The 23,763-nt window shown below is 39.8% G+C and overlaps 1 protein-coding gene across 1 annotated transcript in view; it reads left to right on the forward strand.

The window, feature by feature from the left end:
* LOC128653414 (membrane cofactor protein) overlaps nt 1-23,763 on the forward strand; it is a 433,404-nt gene that overhangs the window by 258,334 nt on the left and 151,307 nt on the right. The window contains exon 7 of the mRNA XM_053706682.1: nt 22,026-22,205. Coding sequence (XP_053562657.1) covers nt 22,026-22,205 — 180 coding nt within the window. The remainder of the gene's footprint in view (nt 1-22,025; nt 22,206-23,763) is intronic.

Below are 23,763 nucleotides of genomic sequence, written 5' to 3' on the forward strand. Positions count from 1 at the left end.
ATGTGAGTCGAAATAAGATTAAACCACCGTAAGCCAAAATATAGAGTCCAAGTAGTGCAATACAGCAGAAATGGTATACTGATCGTCAGTTTATAGCACTAAGATGCCTGATGTCAATATACACATATATATTGGAAAGTTGTTGAACAATGGTAGCATTTAGTGCAGTGATTTTTAACCTTTTTTTTGCCGTGGCACACTTTTTTACATTAAAAAATCCTGTGGCACACCACCATCCCAAAATTTTAAAAAAATCACACATTGTAGCCTAATACAGCATATATATATACACATACACACAAACACACACATACTGTATGTATTGTGCTGTTATGCCATGCCTCCTACAAACTACCCCTGCACTGGGAGTAAAAAACAAGCAAAGTTTAAAAAATATGTCACACTGTTGTCAGTCTGCCGTGGCACACCTGAGGATCTCTCACGGCACACTAGTGTGCCACGGCACACTGGTTGAAAAACACTGATTTAGTGTGTGTTGTGACCAAATATACTAGGTCTGTGGCACACAAAGAGTTAATAAAGGTATAATTGTATGCCTGCTTGCAATGTGTTTTGCACTATAGTGCTAATACTGGTAGATAAGATGCTCCAACACGAATAATTGTAAATTGCATAAATATGATAATAATCTCCTAGTGATTTAATGCAACATTACAACTGACAAGGAATAAGGCAACAAGCCTGCTATTTAAGTATGCTGTAGGTTTCTATCAAAATATGGACTCCAAGAAGTATAATCAGTAGTGGCTCAAGGTAGATATTGATACAAGAAACTCTGTTAATAAATTGAGCTAGTGTATTCGTATACAAACATGCCCACAAATAATTAAGCGAATGGTTGATACAAATATATGATTTGTAGCTAAATCTAAATATTTGTGGCACACAAAAGGTTAATAAAAAGGTTTATTGCATATGTACCAGCTTGACATGTGTTTGTTCCCCTTGAATAGCAAATTGTGTCAGTTTTGTATTAGTCTGTTAAAGGGACAGTCAAGTCCCAAAAAAACTTTTATGATTTAAATAGGGAATGTAATTTTAAACAACTTTCCAATTTACTTTTATCACCAATTTTGCTTTGTTCTCTTGGTATTCTTAGTTGAAATCTAATTCTAGGTGGTTCATATGCTAATTTCTTAGACCTTGAAGACTGCCTCTAATCCGAATCAATTTTGACCACTAGAGGGCATTAGATCACGTGTTTCATATAGATAACATTGAGCTCATGCACGTGAAGTTACCCGGGAGTGAGCACTGATTGGCTAAAAAGCAAGTCTGTCAAAAGGACTGAAATAAGGGGGCAGTTTGCAGAGGCCTAGATACAAGGTAATCATAGAGGTAAAAAGCGTATTTATATAACTGTGTTGGTTAAGCAAAACTGGGGAATGGGTAATAAAGGGATTATCTTTCTTTTTAAACAACAACAATTCTGGTGTTGACTGTCCCTTTAATATTCTGATTGCACAACATGATAGCTGACAGTAATGATAAGGTACAAAGCCAAATAGTTGGTTGTTGTTGTGTATATTTTGAGCATAAAACTATGCAAAATAAGCACACTTTATTAACAGGTAATATCCTACTATATAAAGCTTGTGTTTTCAGTTAAGCTTATAACTTCAAGTGTGTAGTAACTTGAGTACATGGTGTGATAAACACGTAATAATACCCTGCTATTTTAAATAAACAGGTGTAGTGTTTGTCACAGAGGTCAGTGGTGTATATATACCTTAATTTAGCGAACCTGAATTGGTATGGGTTAAAGGGTTAACAGGTAAAAGCTGCAAGCGTGACCGGAATAGTTGTGGTAGCCTGGATGGTTAACGACCCTTTCGAAAAAGCAGACAAGCGGCGAAACATGTCAGGGAGCTGGTGAGGAGTCTAGTGAACTCCTGTGTTTTAGGAAGCGATTAGGGGAGCACGATCAGCGTGACTCTTTATGTTAATGATTGAGCAGTTCAACCGATAGTATATTTGTCCTGCATTTGGACAATTCCTGCTGAACGTGGGTCTGAGAGTTGACTGGGTAACATTTTAATGCAAAAAAGGTTTAGCTGCCATGATTTAGGTGAAGTCTTTAGGAGACATTAACCATTCATTAACCACTCCCTTTCCCACAAACCCCAGTCATTCTCTTTGCCTTGGTGCATGGATGAGGTGACGTTTTGGTGTCTAAAGAAAATTGGATTTCTCCAACATAGGTGTGTCCGGTCCACGGCGTCATCCTTACTTGTGGGATATTCTCTTCCCCAACAGGAAATGGCAAAGAGCCCAGCAAAGCTGGTCACATGATCCCTCCTAGGCTCCGCCTACCCCAGTCATTCTCTTTGCCGTTGTACAGGCAACATCTCCACGGAGATGGCTTAGAGTTTTTTAGTGTTTAACTGTAGTTTTTATTATTCAATCAAGAGTTTGTTATTTTAAAATAGTGCTGGTATGTACTATTTACTCAGAAACAGAAAAGAGATGAAGATTTCTGTTTGTATGAGGAAAATGATTTTAGCACCGTAACTAAAATCCATGGCTGTTCCACACAGGACTGTTGAGAGCAATTAACTTCAGTTGGGGGAACAGTGTGCAGTCTCTTACTGCTTGAGGTATGACACATTCTAACAAGACGATGTAATGCTGGAAGCTGTCATTTTCCCTATGGGATCCGGTAAGCCATGTTTATTAAGATAGTAAATAAGGGCTTCACAAGGGCTTATTAAGACATATTTAGCCTTGAGGAATCATTTATTCTGGGTATTTTGATATGATTATATCGGCAGGCACTGTTTTAGACACCTTATTCTTTAGGGGCTTTCCCTAATCATAGTCAGAGCCTCATTTTCGCGCCGGTATGGCGCACTTGTTTTTGAGGACAGCATGGCATGCAGCTGCATGTGTGTGGAGCTCTGTTACATAGAAAAGTCTTTCTGAAGGCATCATTTGGTATCGTATTCCCCTTTGGGCTTGGTTGGGTCTCAGCAAAGCAGATTCCAGGGACTGTAAAGGGGTTAAATATAAAAACGGCTCCGGTTCCGTTATTTTAAGGGTTAAAGCTTCCAAATTTGGTGTGCAATACTTTTAAGGCTTTAAGACACTGTGGTGAAATTTTGGTGAATTTTGAACAATTCCTTCATACTTTTTCGCAATTGCAGTAATAAAGTGTGTTTAGTTTAAAATTTAAAGTGACAGTAACGGTTTTATTTTAAAACGTTTTTTGTGCTTTGTTATCAAGTTTATGCCTGTTTAACATGTCTGAACTACCAGATAGATTGTGTTCTGACTGTGGGGAAACCAAGGTTCCTTCTCATTTAACTATATGTATTTTATGTAGGGATGCACCGAAATTTCGGCCGCAGAAAGTTTCGGCCGAAAATGGCATTTTTGGCTATTTCGGTTTTCGGTTTTTTTGCCTGTTAGTTTCGGTAAAATTATTGTGTAGCATATTTCAAATTTGATGCTAGCCTAGAGCTGCTGTTTAAGTTTATTACTTCACTTACTGTTATGCATATAATGAGTTTTCTAGGACTATACTTTATTTTGATAATTGGTAAAAAAAACAACCTGTTAAATATGATTATGTTACATAGAACTAAATAAAGAATAATACAGTATATTGATATTTATAATTGTTTTAAGTAGGGATGCACCAAAATTTGGGTCGCAGAAACATTTTGGTCGAAAATGGCATTTTTTGCCTGTTTTTTTTTTTCTTGGTAAAATTATTGTGTAGCATATTATTGTTTTAAGATATTTTTGTCCAATTTTAGTGTGCTACTTTCAATAAAAGTGTGGGCTTTTTTTATTGGCTCTAATTATGCAAAAAAAAAACCCAAAAAAAAAATAATTTGAAAATAATTTGAAAAAATACATTTTCGGTATCTGTTTCGGTTTTCGGCCAAGTGCATCCTGGATTTTCGGATTCGGTTTCGGTCCAGAATTTCCATTTCGGTGCATCACTAATTTTATGTCATAAAAAAATTTAGTAAAAATGATGCCCAAGATGATTCCTCAAGTGAGGGGAGTAAGCATGGTACTGCATCATCCCCTCCTTCGTCTACACCAGTCTTGCCCATACAGGAGGCCCCTAGTACATCTAGTGCGCCAATACTCCTTACTATGCAACATTTAACGGCTGTAATGGATAATTCTATCAAAAACATTTTAGCCAATATGCCCACTTATCAGCGAAAGCGCGACTGCTCTGTTTTAGAAAATTCTGTAGAGCATGAGAACGCTGATGATATGGTTTCTGAAGGGCCCCTACACCAGTCTGAGGGGGCCAGGGAGGTTTTGTCTGAGGGAGAAATTTCAGATTCAGGAAACATTTCTCAACAAGCTGAACCTGATGTGATTACTTTTAAATTTAAGTTGGAACATCTCCGCGCTCTGCTTAAGGAGGTGTTATCCAATTTGGATGATTGTGATTATCTGGTCATTCCAGAACCACTATGTAAAATGGAAAAGTTCTTAGAGGCCCCGGGGCCCCCCGAAGCTTTTCCTATATCCAAGCGGGTGGCGTACATTGTTAGTAAAGAATGGGACAGGCCCGGTATACCTTTAGTACCTCCCCCCATATTTATAAAATTGTTTTCCTATAGTCGACCCCAGAAAGGACTGATGGCAGACAGTCCCCAAGGTCGAGGGGGCGGTTTCTACTCTACACAAGCGCGCCACTATACCCATAGAAGATAGTTGTGCTTTCCAAGATCCTATGGATAAAAAATTAGAAGGTCTGCTAAAGATGTTTGTTCAGCAAGGTTCCCTTCTACAACCAATTGCATGCATTGTCCCTGTCACTGCAGCCGCGTGTTTCTAGTTTGATGAGCTAGGAAAGGCGATTATTAGTAATTCTTCTTCTTATGAGGAGATTATGGACAGAATTCGTGCTCTTAAATTGGCTAATTCTTTCACCCTACACGCCACCTTGCAATTGGCTAGGTTAGCGGCGAAAAAATTCTGGGTTTGCTATTGTGGCGCAGAGCGCTTTGGTTAAAATCTTGGGCAGCGGATGCGTCTTCCAAGAACAAATTGCTTGACATTCCTTTCAAGGGGAAAACACTCTTTGGCCCTGACTTGAAAGAGATTATCTCTGATATCACTGGGGGCAAGGGCCACGCCCTTCCTCAGGATAGGTCTTTTCAAGACCAAAAATAAACCTAAGTTTCATCCCTTTCGCAGAAACGGATCGGCCCCAAGGGCTACGTCCTCTAAGCAGGAAGGTAATACTTCTCAAGCCAATCCAGCCTGGAGACCTATGCAAGGCTGGAACAAAGGAAAGCAGGACAGGAAACCTGCCACTGCTACCAAGACAGCATGAAATGCGGGCCCCCGATCCGGGACCGGATCTGGTGGGGGGCAGACTCTCTCTCTTCGCTCAGGCTTGGGCAAGAGATGTTCTGGATCCTTGGGCGCTAGAAATAGTCTCCCAAGGTTATTCTCTGGAGTTCAAGGGGCTTCCTCCAAGGGGGAGGTTCCACAGGTCTCAGTTGTCTTCAGACCACATAAGAAGACAGGCATTCTTACATTGGGTAGAAGACCTGCTAAAAATGGGAGTGATTCATCCTGTTCCATTAGGAGAACAAGGGATGGGGTTCTACTCCAATCTGTTCATAGTTCCCAAAAAAGAGGGAACGTTCAGACCAATCTTAGATCTCTAGATCTTGAACAAGTTCTCAAGGTTCCATCGTTCAAGATGGAAACCATTCGAACACTTCTTCCTTCCATCCAGGAAGGTCAATTCATGACCAAGGTGGATTTCAAGGATGCGTATCTACATATTCCTATCCACAAGGAACATCATCGGGTCCTAAGGTTTGCATTCCTGGACAAGCATTTCCAGTTCGTGGCGTTTTCTTTCGGATTAGCCACTGCTCCTAGGATTTTCTCATAGGTACTAGGGTCCCTTCTGGCGGTGCTAAGACCAAGGGGCATTGCTGTAGTACCTTACTTGGACGACATTCTGATTCGAGCGTCGTCCCTTCCTCAAGTAAAGGCTCACACGGACATTGTCCTGGCCTTTCTCAGATCTCACGGATGGAAAGTGAACGTGGAAAAGAGTTCTCTATCTCCGTCAACGAGGGTTCCCTTCTTGGGAACTATAATAGACTCCTTTGAAATGAGGATTTTTCTGACAGAAGCCAGAAAAACAAAACTTCTAGACTCTTGTCGGATACTTCATTCCGTTCCTCTTCCTTCCATAGCGCAGTGCATGGAAGTGATAGGTTTGATGGTAGCGGCAATGGACATAGTTCCTTTTGTGCGCATTCATCTAAGACCATTACAACTGTTCATGCTCAGTCAGTGGTATGGGGACTATTCAGACTTGTCTCCGAAGATACAAGTAAATCAGAGGACCAGAGACTCATTCCGTTGGTGGCTGTCCCTGGACAACCTGTCACAAGGGATGACCTTCCGCAGACCAGAGTGGGTCATTGTCACGACCGACGCCAGTCTGATGGGCTGGGGCGCGGTCTGGGGATCCCTGAAAGCTCAGGGTCTTTGGTCTCGGGTAGAATCTCTTCTACCGATAAATATTCTGGAACTGAGAGCGATATTCAATGCTCTCAAAGCTTGGCCTCAGCTAGCGAGGGCCAAGTTCATACATCAACCATCAGGGGGGAACAAGGAGTTCCCTAGCGATGGAAGAAGTGACCAAAATCATTCTATGGGCGGAGTCTCACTCCTGCCACCTGTCTGCTATCCACATCCCAGGAGTGGAAAATTGGGAAGCGGATTTTCTGAGTCGTCAGACATTGCATCCGGGGGAGTGGGAACTCCATCCGGAAATCTTTGCCCAAGTCACTCAACCGTGGGGCATTCCAGACATGGATCTGATGGCCTCTCGTCAGAACTTCAGAGTTCCTCACTACGGGTACAGATCCAGGGATCCCAAGGCGGCTCTAGTGGATGCACTAGTAGCACCTTGGACCTTCAAACTAGCTTATGTGTTCCCGCCGTTTCCTCTCATCCCCAGGCTGGTAGCCAGGATCAATCAGGAGAGGGCGTCGGTGATTTTGATAGCTCCTGCGTGGCCACGCAGGACTTGGTATGCAGATCTGGTGAATATGTCATCGGCTCCACCATGGAAGCTACCTTTGAGAGACCTTCTTGTTCTAGGTCCGTTCGACCCACTCCAGCTGACTGCTTGGAGATTGAACGCTTGATCTTATCAAAGCGAGGGTTCTCAGATTCTGTTATTAATACTCTTGTTCAGGCCTGAAAGCCTGTAGCCAGAAAAATTACCACATAATTTGGTATATCTGTTGGTGTGAATCTGCAGGATTCCCTTGGGACAAGGTTAAGATTCCTAAGAGTCTATCCTTCCTTCGAGAAGGATTGGAAAAAGGATTATCTGCAAGTTCCTTGATGGGACAGATTTCTGCCTTGTCTGTGTTACTTCACAAAAAGCTGGCAGCTGTGCCAGATGTTCTAGCCTTTGTTCAGGCTCTGGTTAGAATCAAGCCTGTTTACAAAATTTTGACTCCTCCTTGGAGTCTTAACCTAGTTCTTTCAGTTCTTCAGGGGGTTCCGTTTGAACCCTTACATTCCGTTGATATTAAGTTATTATCTTGGAAAGTTTTGTTTTTGGTTGCAATTTCTTCTGCTAGAAGAGTTTCAGAATTATCTGCTCTGCAGTGTTCTTCTCCTTATCTGGTGTTCCATGCAGATAAGGTGGTTTTGCGTACTAAACCTGGTTTTCTTCCAAAAGTTGTTTCTAACAAAAACATTAACCAGGAGATAGTTGTGCCTTCTTTGTGTCCTAATCCAGTTTCAAAGAAGGAACGTTTGTTGCACAACTTGGATGTAGTTCGTGCTCTCAAATTTTACTTAGCAGCTACTAAGGATTTCAGACAAACTTGTCTTTGTTTGTTGTTTATTCTGGTAAACAGAGAGGTCAAAAAGCAACTTCTACCTCTCTCTCCTTCTGGATTAAAAGCATTATCCGATTGGCTTATGAGACTGCCGGACGGCAGCCTCCTGAAAGAATCACAGCTCACTCCACTAGGGCTGTGGCTTCCACATGGGCCTTCAAGAACGAGGCTTCTGTTGATCAGATATGTAGGGCAGCGACTTGGTCTTCACTGCACACTTTTACCAAATTTTACAAGTTTGATACTTTTGCTTCTTCTGAGGCTATTTTTGGGAGAAAGGTTTTGCAAGCCGTGGTGCCTTCCATTTAGGTGACCTGATTTGCTCCCTCCCTTCATCCGTGTCCTAAAGCTTTGGTATTGGTTCCCACAAGTAAGGATGACGCCGTGGACCGGACACACCGATGTTGGAGAAAACAGAATTTATGTTTACCTGATAAATTACTTTCTCCAACGGTGTGTCCGGTCCACGGCCCGCCCTGGTTTTTTTAATCAGGTCTGATAATTTATTTTCCTTAACTACAGTCACCACGGTAACATATGGTTTCTCCTATGCAAATATTCCTCCTTAACGTCGGTCGAATGACTGGGGTAGGCGGAGCCTAGGAGGGATCATGTGACCAGCTTTGCTGGGCTCTTTGCCATTTCCTGTTGGGGAAGAGAATATCCCACAAGTAAGGATGACGCCGTGGACCGGACACACCGTTGGAGAAAGTAATTTATCAGGTAAACATAAATTCTGTTTTCTTTCGCTTCAAGCAAGATTTTAACTATTATTAGAAAGCCAAAGTAGGTTTACTCTGTTCTTTCCTTTGTTTTCAAAGGTTGGGTCTAGCCGTTGTCCATGTTCGTCTCTTCAGTAGGGCAGTGGTGGCTTTAAAGCAGTTAGGAACTTGTAAGGTGGGCCTTGCTGCATTTTCCTAACCTTTTTGCTGCCCTAGTATAGAAAGCCAGAGTAGGTTTACTCTGTTCTTTCTTTTTCCACAGGTCTCTGTGAGGAGTGGCTTCCTTTCATACCATGTGAGCTCTCCTTCTGCCGGACGGCTAAATGCAGGTAAGTGCTGTTTTTCTTCTAAGTAGGGGAGACTGTGCACTTTTTTTATGGATTCTGCAGACTTTTATTGGGACACAATATATCCTAGCTAGGATATTTATTAATTATGGCAGTGTGCAGGCACTTGAAGTGAGAGAAGCTGTTTCCCCTTTAATGGTGATAAAGGGGTTAACAGTTACATGAGGCTATAGTTTATTAAAGACTTATGTGGTCGCTTTATGTTACAGCGATCTGGTGGCCAGATTATTGATCTTTTTATGTGATTATGAGAACTCTGAACCTGTTAGGAGGTTCTTGTCAAATCATACTTTTAACAGGCAGTCTCCGGTGCAATAACTTTTAACACTCATACATAACTACTAAATAACGAGTAACTCTCATATATTGCAAGAGAAAATTTCAGTTTAGAGTGTTTTAAGCTCGCTGTCTTTATTTCTGCTGCACACTTTCTTAACAGTTTAATGGCTTTGCCACCTCCTTGTTTAGTCAGGAACGGCATCATTTCTTTAATGTAATTGGCAAGAGTCCATGAGCTAGTGACGTATGATATATACAATCCTACCAGGAGGGGCAAAGTTTCCCAAACCTCAAAATGCCTATAAATACACCCCTCACCACACCCACAATTCAGTTTTACAAACTTTGCCTCCTATGGAGGTGGTGAAGTAAGTTTGTGCAAGATTTCTACGTTGATATGTGCTTCTCAGCATGTTGAAGCCCGGTTCCTCTCAGAGTACAGTGAATGTCAGAGGGATGTGAAGGTAGTATCACCTATTGAATACAATGGTCTTCCTAACGGGGATCTATTTCATAGGTTCTCTGTTATCGGTCGTTGAGATTTATCTCCTACCTCCCTTTTCAGATCGACAATATACTCTTATATACCATTACCTCTACTGATTTTCGTTTCAGTACTGGTTTGGCTATCTGCTATATGTGGATGGGTGTCTTTTGGTAAGTATGTCTTATTTACTTAAGACACTCTCATCTATGGTTTGGCACTTTATATATAAAGTTCTAAATATATGTTTGTACTTATATTTGCCATGATTCAGGTTTATCAGTATATTTCCTTTTTGCAGACTGTCAGTTTCATATCTGGGAAATGCTATATATATATATATATATATATATATATATATATATATATATATATATATATATAAAAATTCTTACCTGAGGTTTTCAAATTGACTCTTTCTAAATTGTGGGCTGTATTAGGCTTGCGAGAGCGCAAAATGCTATAATTTATTGCGTCATTCTTGGCTCTAGACTTTTTTGTCGCGAAAATTACGTTTGTTGACGCAAATTTGTCATTTCCGGCGTCTTAGTTGGCACCGAGTCTCTTCACGAGGTTGCGTCATCTATGACGCTCGAGTTACGTTCCGGACGTTTTTGGCGCCAAAAAATGTTTTTCAGTTTGTGGTGGGTCATACTTGGCGCCAAACATTTTTTCATTGTTTAAGACCTCATTCCTTTGGCCTCTGGTCTTTTTTTCTATGTTAGAGGCCTATTCTGTTTGCATTTTTTCCCATTCCGGAAATTGTCAAATAATGAAATTAATAATTTTGCTTTATATGTTGTTTTTTCTTTTACATACTGCAAGATGTCTCAATCTGATCCTTTCTCATAATCTACTACTGGAATCCTTCTGCCTGATATCGGTTCTACCAAAGCTAAGTGCATTTGTTGTAAACATGTGTTAACTGTTCCTCCAGCTGTGGTTTGTAATAGTTGTCATGATAAACTTTTACATGCAGAGAATGTTTCCATCAGTAGTAGTTCGTTACATGTTGCTGGTCCTTCAACATCTAATGCTCAGGATATCCCTGTAAATTTAACCCCTTAAGGACCAGCGACGTACCCATTATGTCACTGACTTTTTTTTGGGACTTGATTGTTTTATAGCGCGGTCTTGCCACCAGCATTGAGACTGCTCTATTCCACAAAGTCTGCTGGAGGGAGGGCATTAATAGCTTGTTCTTGCTAGACTTGTGCTAGGGATGCACCGAAATTTCGGCCGCAGAAAGTTTCGGCCGAAAATGGCATTTTTGGCTATTTCGGTTTTCGTTTTTTTAGCCTGTTATTTTCGGTAAAATTATTGTGTAGCATGTTTCAAATTTGATGCTAGCCTAGAGCTGCTGTTTAAGTTTATTACTTGACTTTCTGTTCTGCATATGAGTTTTCTAGGACTATATTTTATTTGGATAATTAGTAAAAAAAAAAAACTGTTAAATATGATTCTGTTACATAGAACTAAATGATGAATAATACAGTATATTGATATTAATAATTGTTTTAAGTAGGGATGCACCAAAATTTTGGTCGCAGAAACATTTTGGCCGAAAATGGCATTGTTTGCCTGTTTTTCTTGGTAAAATTATTGTGTAGCATATTATTGTTTTAAGATATTTTTGTCCAATTTTAGTGTGTTACTTTCAATAAAAGTGTGGGATTTTTTTATTGGCTCTAATTATGCAAAAAAAAAAAAAAAAAACTAAAACAAAATTATTTGAAAAAATACATTTTCGGTATCAGTTTTGGTTTTCGGCCAAGTGCATCCCGGATTTTCGGATTCGGTTTCGGTCCAGAATTTCCATTTCGGTGCATCACTAACTTGTGCAATTATGTCCGGAAAAAACCCTTAACGACCAGTGACATACAGGGTACATTGTGGTCATTAAGGGGTTAAGAGAATTTATTTCTGATTCCATTCAGAAGGCTTTTTCTGCCATTCCGCCTTCTAATAAACGTAAAAGGTCTTTTAAAACTTCTCATAGAGTTGATGAATTTTCTAATGACCGACAACATACTGATTTATCTATCTCTGATGAGGATCTGTCTGATTTAGAGGATCCTGCCTCAGATATTGACACTTACAAATCCTCTTATTTATTTAAAATGGAGTATATTCGTTCTTTATTAAAACAAGTGTCGATTTCATTAGATATGGAGGAGACTAGTCCTCTTGATACTAAAACTAGTAAACGTTTAAATTCGGTTTATAAACCTCATATAGTTATTCCAGAGGTTTTTCCAGTTCCTGATGCTATTTCAGATATGATTTCTAAGGAATGGAATAGACTGGGTACTTCTTTTACTCCTTCTTCAAGGTTTAAAAAATTGTATCCTTTGCCTACTGATAGATTGGAGTTTTGGGAAATGATCCCCAAAGTTGATGGGGCCATCTCTACTCTTGCTAAACTTACTGTAGTATTTCTTTTAAAGATCCTTTAGATAGGAAGCTTGAATCTTATCTAAGGAAAGCTTATTTATGTTCAGGCCATCTTCTTAGGCCTGCTATTTCTTTGGCTGATGTTGCAGCTGCCTCAACTTTTTGGTTGGAAAATTTAGCGCAACAAGTATCAGATCATAATGTGTTTGCATTGTTAAATTAATTCAACATGCTAATAATTTCATTTGTGATGCCATTTTTTATATCATCAGAATTGATGTTAGATATATGTCTTTAGCTATTTTAGCTAGAAGAGCTTTATGGAATGCTGATATGACTTCTAAATCGACATTGCTATCTCTTTCTTTCCAAGGCAATACATTATTTGGTTCTCAGTTGGATTCTATAACAACTGTCACTGGGGGGAAGGGAGCTTTTTTGCCTCAAGATAAAAAATCTAAGGGTAAATTTAAAGCTTCTAACCGTTTTCGTTCCTTTCGACAAAATAAGGAACAGAAACCTAGTCCTTCCCCTAAGGAATATGTCTCCAATTGGAAGCCTTCCTCAATCTGGAATAAATCCAAGCCATTTAAGAGATCTAAACCAGCCCCCAAGTCCGCATGAAGGTGTGGCCCTCATTCCAGCTCAGCTGGTAGGGGCAGATTAAAATTTTTCAAGGATCTTTGGATAAATTCAGTCCAAAATCATTGGATTCAGAACATTGTCTCTCAGGGGTACAGAATAGGTTTCAGAGTAAGACCGCCTATGAGAAGTTTCTTTCTCTCACGCAATTCCAGTGAACCCAGAGAAAGTTCAGGCTTTCCTGAAGTGTGTTTCAGACCTGGAGTTATCTGGGGTAATCATGCCAGTTTTTTTCAGGAACAGGACCTGGGGTTTTATTCAAATCTGTTCATTCTCCCAAAGAAAGAAAATTCATTCAGACCAGTTCTGGATCTCAAAGTCTTGAATCAACTAGTGTTGTTTCTTCAAAAACATGGTTGGAGGATCAATTTACGAAAAAGTTCTTTGGAAACCGAAAAAGGTTACCCTTGTCTGAGGAATCAAATAGATTCAGTGTCCATGACTTTGTCTCTAACAGACAAGAGACGTATGAAATTGGTTGCAGCCTGTCGGAACCTTCAGTCTCAGTCATTCCCATCAGTAGCTATGTCCATGGAGGTTTTAGGTCTCATGACTGCAGCATCGGATGCGATCCCCTTTGCTCGTTTTCACATGAGACCTCTTCAGCTTTGTATGCTGAACCAAAGGTGCAGGGATTATACAAGGATATCACAATTAATATCCTTAAATCCCAATGTTCAACTATCTCTGACTTGGTGGTTAGATCACCATCGTATAGTTCAAGGGGCCTCTTTTGTTCGTCCAACCTGGACTGTGATCACAACAGATGCAAGTCTTTCAGGTTGGGGAGCTGTATGGGGATCTCTGACAGCACAAGGGGTTTGGAAATCTCAAGAGGCGAGATTACCAATCAATATTTTGGAACTCCGTGCGATTCTCAGAGCTCTTCAGCTGTTTATTTGTTTTCAGACAGACAATGTCACAACTGTGGCGTATGTCAATCATCAGGGTGGGACTCACAGTCCTCAGGCTATGAAAGAAGTATCCCGGATACTTGTTTGGGCAGAATCCAGCTCCTGTCTAGTTTCTGCGGTCCATATCCCAGGTATAGACAATTGGGAAGCGGATTATCTTAGTCCTCAAACTTTACATCCGGGAGAGTGGTCTCTTTCACCCAGATGTGTTTTTTCAAATTGTTTAGATGTGGGGGCTTCCAGAAATAGGTCTGATGGCATCTCATCTAAACAAGAAACTTCCCAGGTACCTGTCCAGGTCCAGGGATCCTCAGGCCGAAGCAGTGGATGCATTGACACTTCCCTGGAGTTATCAACCTGCCTATATTTTTCCGCCTCTAGTTCTTCTTCCAAGAGTGATTTCCAAGATCATCATGGAGCAATTGTTTGTGCTTCTGGTGGCTCCAGCATGGGCTCACAGGTTTTGGTATGGGGATCTTGTTCGGATGTCCAGTTGCCAACCATGGCCACTTCCACTAAGACCAGACCTTCTATCTCAAGGTCCGTTTTTCCATCAGGATCTCAAATCATTAAATTTGAAGGTATGGAAATTGAACGCTTAGTGCTTAGTCGTAGAGGTTTCTCTGACTCAGTCATTAATACTATGTTGCAGGCTCGTAAATCTGTTTCAAGAAAGATTTATTATCAAGTTTTTAAGACTTACATTTCATGGTGTTCTTCTCATAAATTCTCCTGGCATTCTTTTAGAATTCCTAAAATTTTACAGTTTCTTCAGGATGGTTTGGATAAGGGTTTCTCTGCAAGTTCCTTGAAAGGACAAATCTCTGCTCTTTCTGTTTTATTCCACAGAAAAATTGCTAAACTCCCTGATATTCATTGTTTTGTACAGGCTTTGGTTCGTATCAAGCCTGTCATTAAATCAATCTCTCCTCCTTGGAGTCTTAATTTGGTTTTGAAGACTTTACAGGCTCCTCCATTTGAGCCTGTGCATTCTTTGGACATTAAATTGCTTTCTTGGAAAGTGTTTCTTTTGGCCATCTCTTCTGCTAGAAGATTTTCTGATTTTATCTGCTCTTTCTTGTGAATCTCATTTTCTGATTTTTCATCAGGATAAGGCAGTTTTGCAGACTTCATTTAAATTCTTACCTAAAGTTGTGAATTCCAACAACATTAGTAGGGAAATTGTTGTCTCTTCTTTGTGTCCCCATCCTAAGAATTCTTTGGAAAGATCTTTACATTCTTTGGATGTGGTGAGAGCTTTAAAATATGTTGAAGCTACTAAAGTTTTCAGGAAGACTTCTAGTCTATTTGTTATCTTTTCTGGTTCTAGGAAAGGTCAGAAGACTTCTGCCTTTTCTTTGGCATCTTGGTTAAAGCTTTTGATTCATCACGCTTATTTGGAGTCAGATAAATACCTGCCTCAGAGGATTACAGCTCATTCTACTAGGTCAGTTTCCACTTCCTGGGCTTTTAAGAATGAAGCTTCAGTTGATCAGATTTGCAAAGCAGCAACTTGGTCTTCTTTGCATACATTTACTAAATTCTACCATTTTGATGTTTTTTCTTCTTCAGAAGCAGTTTTTGGTAGAAAAGTTCTTCAGGAGCTGTTTCAGTTTGATTCTTCTGCTTATAATTTCAGTTTTTTTCTTTTCCATTATAAGATTAAAACTTATGATTTGGGTTGTGGATTAATTTTTTCAGCGGAATTGGCTGTGTTTATTTTTTATACCTCCATCTGTAGTGACTCTTACGTTGAGTTCCACATCTTGGGTATTGCTATCCCATATGTCACTAGCTCATGGACTGATAAATTCATTTCTTTCATATTGGCAAGAGTCAATGAGGCCCACCCTTTTTATGGTGGTTATGATTTTTTTGTATAAAGCACAATTATTCCTTTGTTTATGCTTTTTGCTCCTTTCTTTATCACCCCACTTCTTAGCTATTCGTTAAACTGAATTGTGGGTGTGGTGAGGGGTGTATTTATAGGCATTTTGAGGTTTGGGAAACTTTGCCCCTCGTGGTAGGATTGTATATCCCATTGTATATCACATACGTCACTAGCTCATGGACTCTTGCCAATATGAAAGAAATGAATTTATCAGGTAAATTCTTACATAAATTATGTTTTTTGTGTCTGCTTTTGTGGCGCTCATGTGACCTGGACTCCTCCGAGTGAGAACAGAGTGGCGGGCTTGTATACAGTCTTAGGCTGTTTGAAGACTGTATGTTTATCAGAGCCCATTATATTATATGTATGGAAAGATAAGTGTCCCAATAAAGTTTATGCTACTGCTAGTAACGTTGCCAGCAATATGTGGAGACTATCATGACTGGGATTTTCTTTTAATAACGACCTTCTCTATAATTGGGGGGGATTGGGGTGATTTTGATGTTATGTCACATGAGTATAATATTGACCTCCATGTACATATGATCATCATAGTATTTCCTTCACTTAAAGAATTATTTAACATAAATGTCCCAATAAAGAATTTTTATTCATGTTTATGCTACAGGGGTATAAAATTGGAACAGAGCTTTGTTCCTATATATATTATTTATGTTTATCCTGTTCTAATTCAATTCTCCATACTGTTAAAATGACTGTTCATTTTTAAGTATTTTAATTTAAAAAATGTGATGCTGTTTAGGCAATGCCACAGCTTTCTCCTCAAACACCCCAAGCCTTTATGGAGTCACATGCAGTGCCCTGCGGTTCCTCTCAATCTCCTGGAGCACTTATTTGCCTGCAGAATTTGCTGCCCAGGTATTTTCTGTGGTACCTGTGGCATTATCTGCTTTTCCTATTCTTAGGAAAATCGCAAGAGGAAATTTAGAGATTCAGATAGTAAGGTTTCTGATCCACCTGCTGCTACACTGGTTGACCTTCCTCATAGTCTGATGAGGAGGATACATCGGTAGCCTCTGAGGGTGAAATCTCAGATTCAGACCGTATAATTCCTTCATCTGATGCTGAAGAAGTATCCTTCAGATTTTAGCTTGAACATCTCCGTGTATTGTTAAAGGAGGTTTTGGCTACTTTGGACGACTCTGATATGCCTGTCGTTGTCAACTCTTGGATATCTCATAAACGTAATAGTTACTATGATTTTTTTTCCCTTGTGGAAGTGTTTTCCTGTTCAAGTCTGTGTGACAGATTTTTATTTCTCAGGAATAGGAGAAGCCAGGGATATCTTTCCCCGTCTTCTGTCTTAAAGAATGTTTCCTGTCTCTATTTAGGATCATGGCGCACGGAGCCTAAAGTAGAAGGGGCTGTTTCTACTATAACTAAGAGAACTTCGATCCCTATAGAGGATAGCTGCTCTATTAATGATCAATGGACTAGCTGGAGGCTTATTCCCGCTGTGTCAAGTGCGGCATATTTGGGTGTGACGCCTTGTCTGATTTAATTGTGGTAGAGTCACTTTTGAGAGTATGCAAGTTATTTAGCCGGGAGCCAGGATATCTGGCTTCGCTGTGCTAGCCTAATAGGCGTTGTGACTATATTCTTGGTAAGTGGATTTTTCCTCTTAGTCCAATCTTCTGACTCTTCCTTACAAGGGTAAGAACTTGTTTGGTCCTGGGCTAGCAGGGTCTTTTCTACCACAAGACAAGAACAAAGACCTATGGGACGTCAGAGTAGATATCTGCAGCTGAGTCTATATCTGCATGAAGGGTTTGCCCCCGATCTGGCATCGGACCAAGTGGGCGGCTGAATTTCTCAGTATTTTCTACAAGCATGGATACGAAATGTTCCAGCCAGGTGGCGGACAAAGTATCTCAGGGTTGCTTAATAGAATTCAAATCCTTTCCTCCCAGAGGCAGGTTCCACCTCTCTCTTCTTTATCTGCGGACCAGACAATTGAGAGGGTTTTTCTGTGTTGCGTTTGCGACCTTTTCTTCCCCTGGTGTGATAGTTCCTGTTCCTGTGAGGGAACAGGGTCTAGAATTCTATTCAAACCTTTTAGTGGTTCCCGTAAAAGGGAAATTGTCCATACTATTCTAGACCTAAAATGTCTAAATCAGTTTTTTCAGAGTTACCATTCTTTTAAAATTGAAACTATTGGTTTTATTCTTCCTTTGGTCCAAGGGGGTCAGTTCATGATGATCATAATCCTGGAGGATGTGTATTTTAAGTTCCTGAGATTGGCTTCTCTGGACAAACTCTTTCAGTTTGTGACTTTGGCCTTGCCACAGCTCCCAGAATTTTTTCTAAGGTTCTGGGGCTCTCTTGGCAGTGATCAGGTTTCGGGGAATTGCTGTGGCGCCCTTCCGGGACAAGATATTGGTTCATGTGCCATCTTTTCAACAAGCAAACTCTCATACAGAGATCTTGTTGTCCTTTTCTACATTCCATGGGTGGAAAGTGAATCTGCAAAATAGTTCCCTTGTTCTAGCTACAAGGGTAGTTTTCTTAGGGACCATAACAGTTTTCCTATCTATGATAATTTTTCTGACAGAGGTCAGAAAATCCAAGATTTTTTCCTCTTGCCTCTCTCTGCAGTCTACTGTTCGGCCTTCAGTGGCTCAATGTATGGAGGTAATTGGTCTGATGGTCGCTTCCACAGACATCATTCCCTTTGCTCGATTCCATTTGAAAGCTCTGTAGTTATGCATGCTCAGACAGTGGAACAGGGACCTTTCGGATCTGTCTCAGGGATAGATCTAGATCAGTCGACAAGAGACTCTCTCCCGTGGTGGTTTTCTTAGGAGTATCTGTCTTAGGGCACATGCTTCCAGAGATCTTCCTGGGTATTTGTGACCACAGACACCAGCCTGCTATGCTGGGGAGCAGTCTGGGACTCGTTGAAGACGCAGGGACTTTGGACTCAGGTGGAGTCTGCTCTCTCCATAAATATCTTGGATTTGAGAGCAATTTACAATGCTCTGATGGCTTGGCCTCAGTTGTCGTTAGCCGGTTTATCAGGTTCCAGTCGGATAATATCTCCTTGGTGGCTTACTTTAACCGAGGAACTCTGAGGTCCTTAGCCATGAAGGAGGTGGCTCGGATTGTTCAGTGGGCGGAAGCTCACAACTGCTGTCTACCTGCCATCCACATTCCATGAGTGGACAGCTGGGAAGTAGATTTTCTGAGCAGATAGTGGGTTCTCCATCTGGAGGCATTCTTCAGGTTAACCCTCACATTGGGGGTGCCGGAGTTGGATCTGATGGCGTCTCGGCTGAATGCCAAACTTCTAAGGTTCAGGTCAAGAGATCCACAAACCGCCCTGATAGACGCTCTGTCAGTTCTATGGGATTTCAGTCTAGCATATTTGGTTCCTTCGTTTTGCTCTCCTTCCACGAGCCCTTGCTCGTTTCAAACAGGAGAGAGCATCTGTAATTCTAATAGCTCCTGCATGGCCTAGCAGGATCTGGTCTACAGACCTGGTGAAGATGTAATTTCTCCCACCTTGTAGTTTGTCTCTGAGGAAGGAACTTCTAACTCAGGGTCCATTCCTTTATCCAAATATCAGTTCTCTGAAGCTGACTGCTTGGAGATTGAACACGTAGTTCTGTCTATTCGTGGCTTGTCCGAGTCTGTCATTGAGACTTTGATTCAGGCTCGCAAGCCTGTTTCTAGAAAGATTTGCCATAAGGTATTGTATAAATACCTTTATTGGTGTGAATTCAAGGGCTACTCTTGGAGTAGGGTCAGGATTCCTAGGATTTTGTCTTTTCTCCAGGAAGGTCTGGAGAAGGGATTGACAGTCAGTACCCTGAAGGGTTAGTTATCTATTTTGTTTCATAAATGTTTGGCAGATGTGCCAGATGTTCAATATTTTTGTCAGGCCCTAGTCAGAATCAGGCCTGTGTTTAAGTCTGTTGCTCCTCCCTGGAGCTTTATCATTGTTCTTAAAAGTGTTCTAAAGTCTTTGTTTGAGCCTTTGCATTATCTTGGAAGGTATTGTTTCTTTTTGCTATCTCTTCTGCTCGGAGAGTTTCGGAAATTTGCAGTGTGATTCGCCTTATCTTATTTTTCATGCTGATTAGGCGGTTCTTCGTACTACGTTGAGTTTTTTATTCCTGAAGTAGTTTCAGATAGAACTATTAATCATGAATTTCTTGTTCCTTCTCTATGTCCTAATCCTTTTCATAAGGAATGTTGATTGCACAACCTGGATGTTGTGCATTCTTTGAAATTCTTCCTACAGGCAACTTTGCAGTGTGATTTGCCTTATCTTATTTTTCATGCTGATTAGGCAGTTCTTCGTACTACGTTGAGTTTTTTATTCCTGAAGTAGTTTCAGATAGAACTATTAATCATGAATTTCTTGTTCCTTCTCTATGTCCTAATCCTTTTCATAAGGAATGTTGATTGCACAACCTGGATGTTGTGCATTCTTTGAAATTCTTCTTACAGGCGACTAAGGATTTTCGCCAGTCCTCTGCCCTTTTTTGTTTGTTTTCTCTGGAAAACGTAAAGGTCAGAAAGAGTCTGCTTCTTCTATTTCTCACTGGTTGAGAAGTATGATTCGTTTTGTTTATGAGACTGCTGGCCAGTAGTCTCCTGAGAGAATTTTGACTCATTCCATGAGGGCTGTCTTCTCTTCTTGGGACTTCAAAATTAAGCTTCTGTGGAACAGATTTGCAAGGCTGCAATTTGGTTCTCTCTGCTTACTTTTTCCAAATTTTCCAAATTTGATTCTTTTGCCTCAGCTGAGGTTTCTTTTGGGAGAAAGGTTCAAGTGGTGGTGCCTTCTGTTTAGGTCTGCCTGCCTTGTTCTCCCTCCGTGGTCATCTGTGTCCTCTGGCTTGGGTATTGGTTCCCAACAGCAATTGAGGACGTCGTGGACCTGATAAATTTATTTCCAGATATGGTGAGTCCACGACCCCACCCTTTTATTTAAGACGGTTATTTTTTTACCAAACCTCAGGCACCTCTACACCTTTTGTGTTATTCATTTTTTCCATTTCCCTTCATTGAATGACTGTGGTTTGTGGGAAAGGGAGTGATACTTAAAGGGACAGTCAACACTAGAGAACATTATCCAATATTTAAAAATAAAAAATGAAGATCAGTCTGCACCATACCGCTTTTGTCTTGCCTACTTGCTTCTCCTAGTAATCATCGTCAATAACTTATATAATATGATGTAAATATGGCAGCCTAACTCCCCCCACCGTTACGTAGCTACCTTCTTCTTCAAATGATCAGCCAATCAGAATCCAATCCTCGGTAAGAACTTGCAAGCGCGTGCAATTTCTGACCGAGGATTGGATTCTGATTGGGGGAGTTAGGCTGCCATATTTACATCATATTATAGAAGTTATCCACAATGATTACTAGGAGAAGCAAGTAGGCAAGACAAAAGGGGTATGGTGCAGGCGGATCTTCGTTAATGTTATCTCTAGTGTTGACTGTCCCTTTAACAGCTTGAGGACGTTGTGGACTCAACATATCTCTCACCCATCTTGAGGGCAATCTGGGGGCTCCCACTGTCTCCCACCCTGGCGATCTGGCCTGTATAGTGACAGGCATCGCCGGGGCTCCACGTTTTGTGTGGTTATGTCACATGCAATGACGTGATGATGTCACTACGAAACTTTATTTAAAAATTACAATTGACAGTATAGGGAATGGGGGCATGCTGCTTAGAAACCTGTATCTCAGGCATCTAAGCAGCTACAGTCCCCTAAGAACCACTGTTGGAAAAGTAATTGCCTAACCTTTCCAACTGTATAAGTATTGGGGATCTAGAGAAGAAAAAAAAAGTAAAAAATATATTTTAAAAAAACCAAAGCCTTCAAATCCAGCTTAGCACCCTGGTGGGAAATTGCTTAGCACTCAAAGGGTTAAACACTTTGAGATGGTAAAATAAAATGATAAATCGTATATATAAATAAAACTCTGCAATATACTTTTATTATTTATTTTGTCTCCTTTTACTGTAATTCCATTCTGAAATTGTGAGCTTTTCAGTTCTTATTAGATATGGAAGTGTAGAATACTGTTATATTCCACACAGCCACTGGCTGCACACTTCAGTAACCTGTTTATAACCGTCTCTAATTGGCCACAGCAGAGATGGTAACCTAAGTTACAACATGACAGCTCCCCTTGTTTTATAGACACTAAAACTTTACACTTATTTTGTCAATATTTAAACAGCTAAAGAAACTTAAAAAATACATCTGCAGCTTATTCTCAGACTAATCTTTTCTTTGAATGCATCATTCTATCTAGTATTTATTTAGTGTTCAATGTCCCTTTAACAGTTTTTTTACAGGCTTTTACACCTCTGTGTCCCCCAAAACTGCTGTGTAGAATCACTGCTGTATACTATTTGATCATCTAATTACACATGTATTTTCTTTTTCTGTTTATCAATTTTGAAAATGTTTTTTATTTTTTTTAGCTGTAGACTGTCAAGACCCAAAAGTTCCCAATTCAGAAAAATTGTCAGGATTTGTGGGTCCATACAAATTAAATTCCGGTGTGTCATTCAAATGTAAGGATGGTTTCTTCATGAAAGGAAGTAGCTCCTCTTCTTGCAATATTGATAGTCAGTGGGATCCGCCATTACCTGAATGTCTAGGTAAGTTACAATATTATAGTGATAAATTAACTCTAATAATAATTTGTATTTGTTTTCTTTTTTGAATCGTTTTAAATATTTACCCCCTGTTTGAATGCAATTGCTGTGTACATGGAATCCTGTGCATACAGCACCTGTTAAAATGTCCTTCAACCAAACTCAAATATTATACGATAATTTATATTAAAGAGATCGGGAAGTTGCAATTAAAGGGAGATTCTAACCACTAGATTTTTCTTTGCAGAAATGTTTTGTAGATGATTTATATAACCCATTCCCAGCCCCTTTCACTGGGTGCCCCAGCCTTACCTCATCAGTGCTAAACTGGGAGCTTCTAAGTATGTTTGTTTTTAAACTGGATTTTTAGATCAGTATCTGTGCATATTCTTCTTTATAGTTGTGTCTATTACATGCGGTTATATGAAATTTGGTGTATACTGTCCCTTTCAAATGTCCATGAGTGCTTTTCAGTTTTGAATAGAAGCATTTATGCAATACAGATATTTTAGCAAAAAATGTTTCTTGTAAAAACTCTCATCGTTTCATTAACTATTTTTTTGCTTTGTACAGGCATATGAAGCATATCTAGATATCCTCAGTGCATACCCTTATAAACTGAGTGTCTACTCAGAGAGTTCCCCGAGATACACTGTATAAAAAGTTGATACTCTGAACATATCTAGATATGCTTCACGTGCCCATGCACAGTAAAATCTCTCGCTGATTTAATGAAGCTTTTACTAGAAGCAGTTTAACTAATTCAAGAGTATTGTAGAAGTGACAAAAAGGAAAAAAAAAATACTAGTGTGCGTTCCTATTTTGGCTGAAATGCCACTTGGATTTAGATAGCACGTACAATTTTTAAGAAAACTTTCCAATTTACTTTTGTTATGAAATGTATCACTTTCTCTTGGTACATTGTCTTTAGAGGTTGATAAATTAAAGAGCCACCCAGAAGATAAAGTAGCCAGCTGCACAATATTTTAGAAGCCGGGCAAGGTGTTTGTGTGCATTTATATATAATAGAATTATTTCAAAAAATTCTAACAAGAGAGAGGGAAAGGATCTCTATTTTACTTGATCAAAAAAACGTTCAATTTATTCTTATATAGAATTGCAAGTGCAGTAGAATCACACCCCCATTCATAAATAAGACCACATCCAAAGCAGATTTGATCAATCCAAAGGCATATATTATAGCTTCATCTTATTACACAGTCCACTATTGAATCTAATATGTGTGCACACAAAAATATATAAATGTTCAACAAATAGTGGCCACAGCTGGAACAAAGTTAGTAAAAAGCATGCTTAGAAAAGGTCCAGCAATAGACTGTTAGAAGCAAGAGTCCTAATTATGCAAACGGAGTTAATTTTTTTTTTTTTTTTAATAATTTTTTTGGGAAGAAACAAACAACATTATATGAGTATTGTCCATGTACAGTATCATGAAATATACATAAAGCATTAAGGTTGATAGTGTAAATGGTTAGTTATACAGCATGTTTGCAATCCAATGAGATAATGATGGAAAACACAAATAATTACTACAGATACA

This window comes from Bombina bombina, chromosome 3 (assembly GCF_027579735.1).
Source record: "Bombina bombina isolate aBomBom1 chromosome 3, aBomBom1.pri, whole genome shotgun sequence".
Lineage (NCBI taxonomy): Eukaryota > Metazoa > Chordata > Amphibia > Anura > Bombinatoridae > Bombina > Bombina bombina.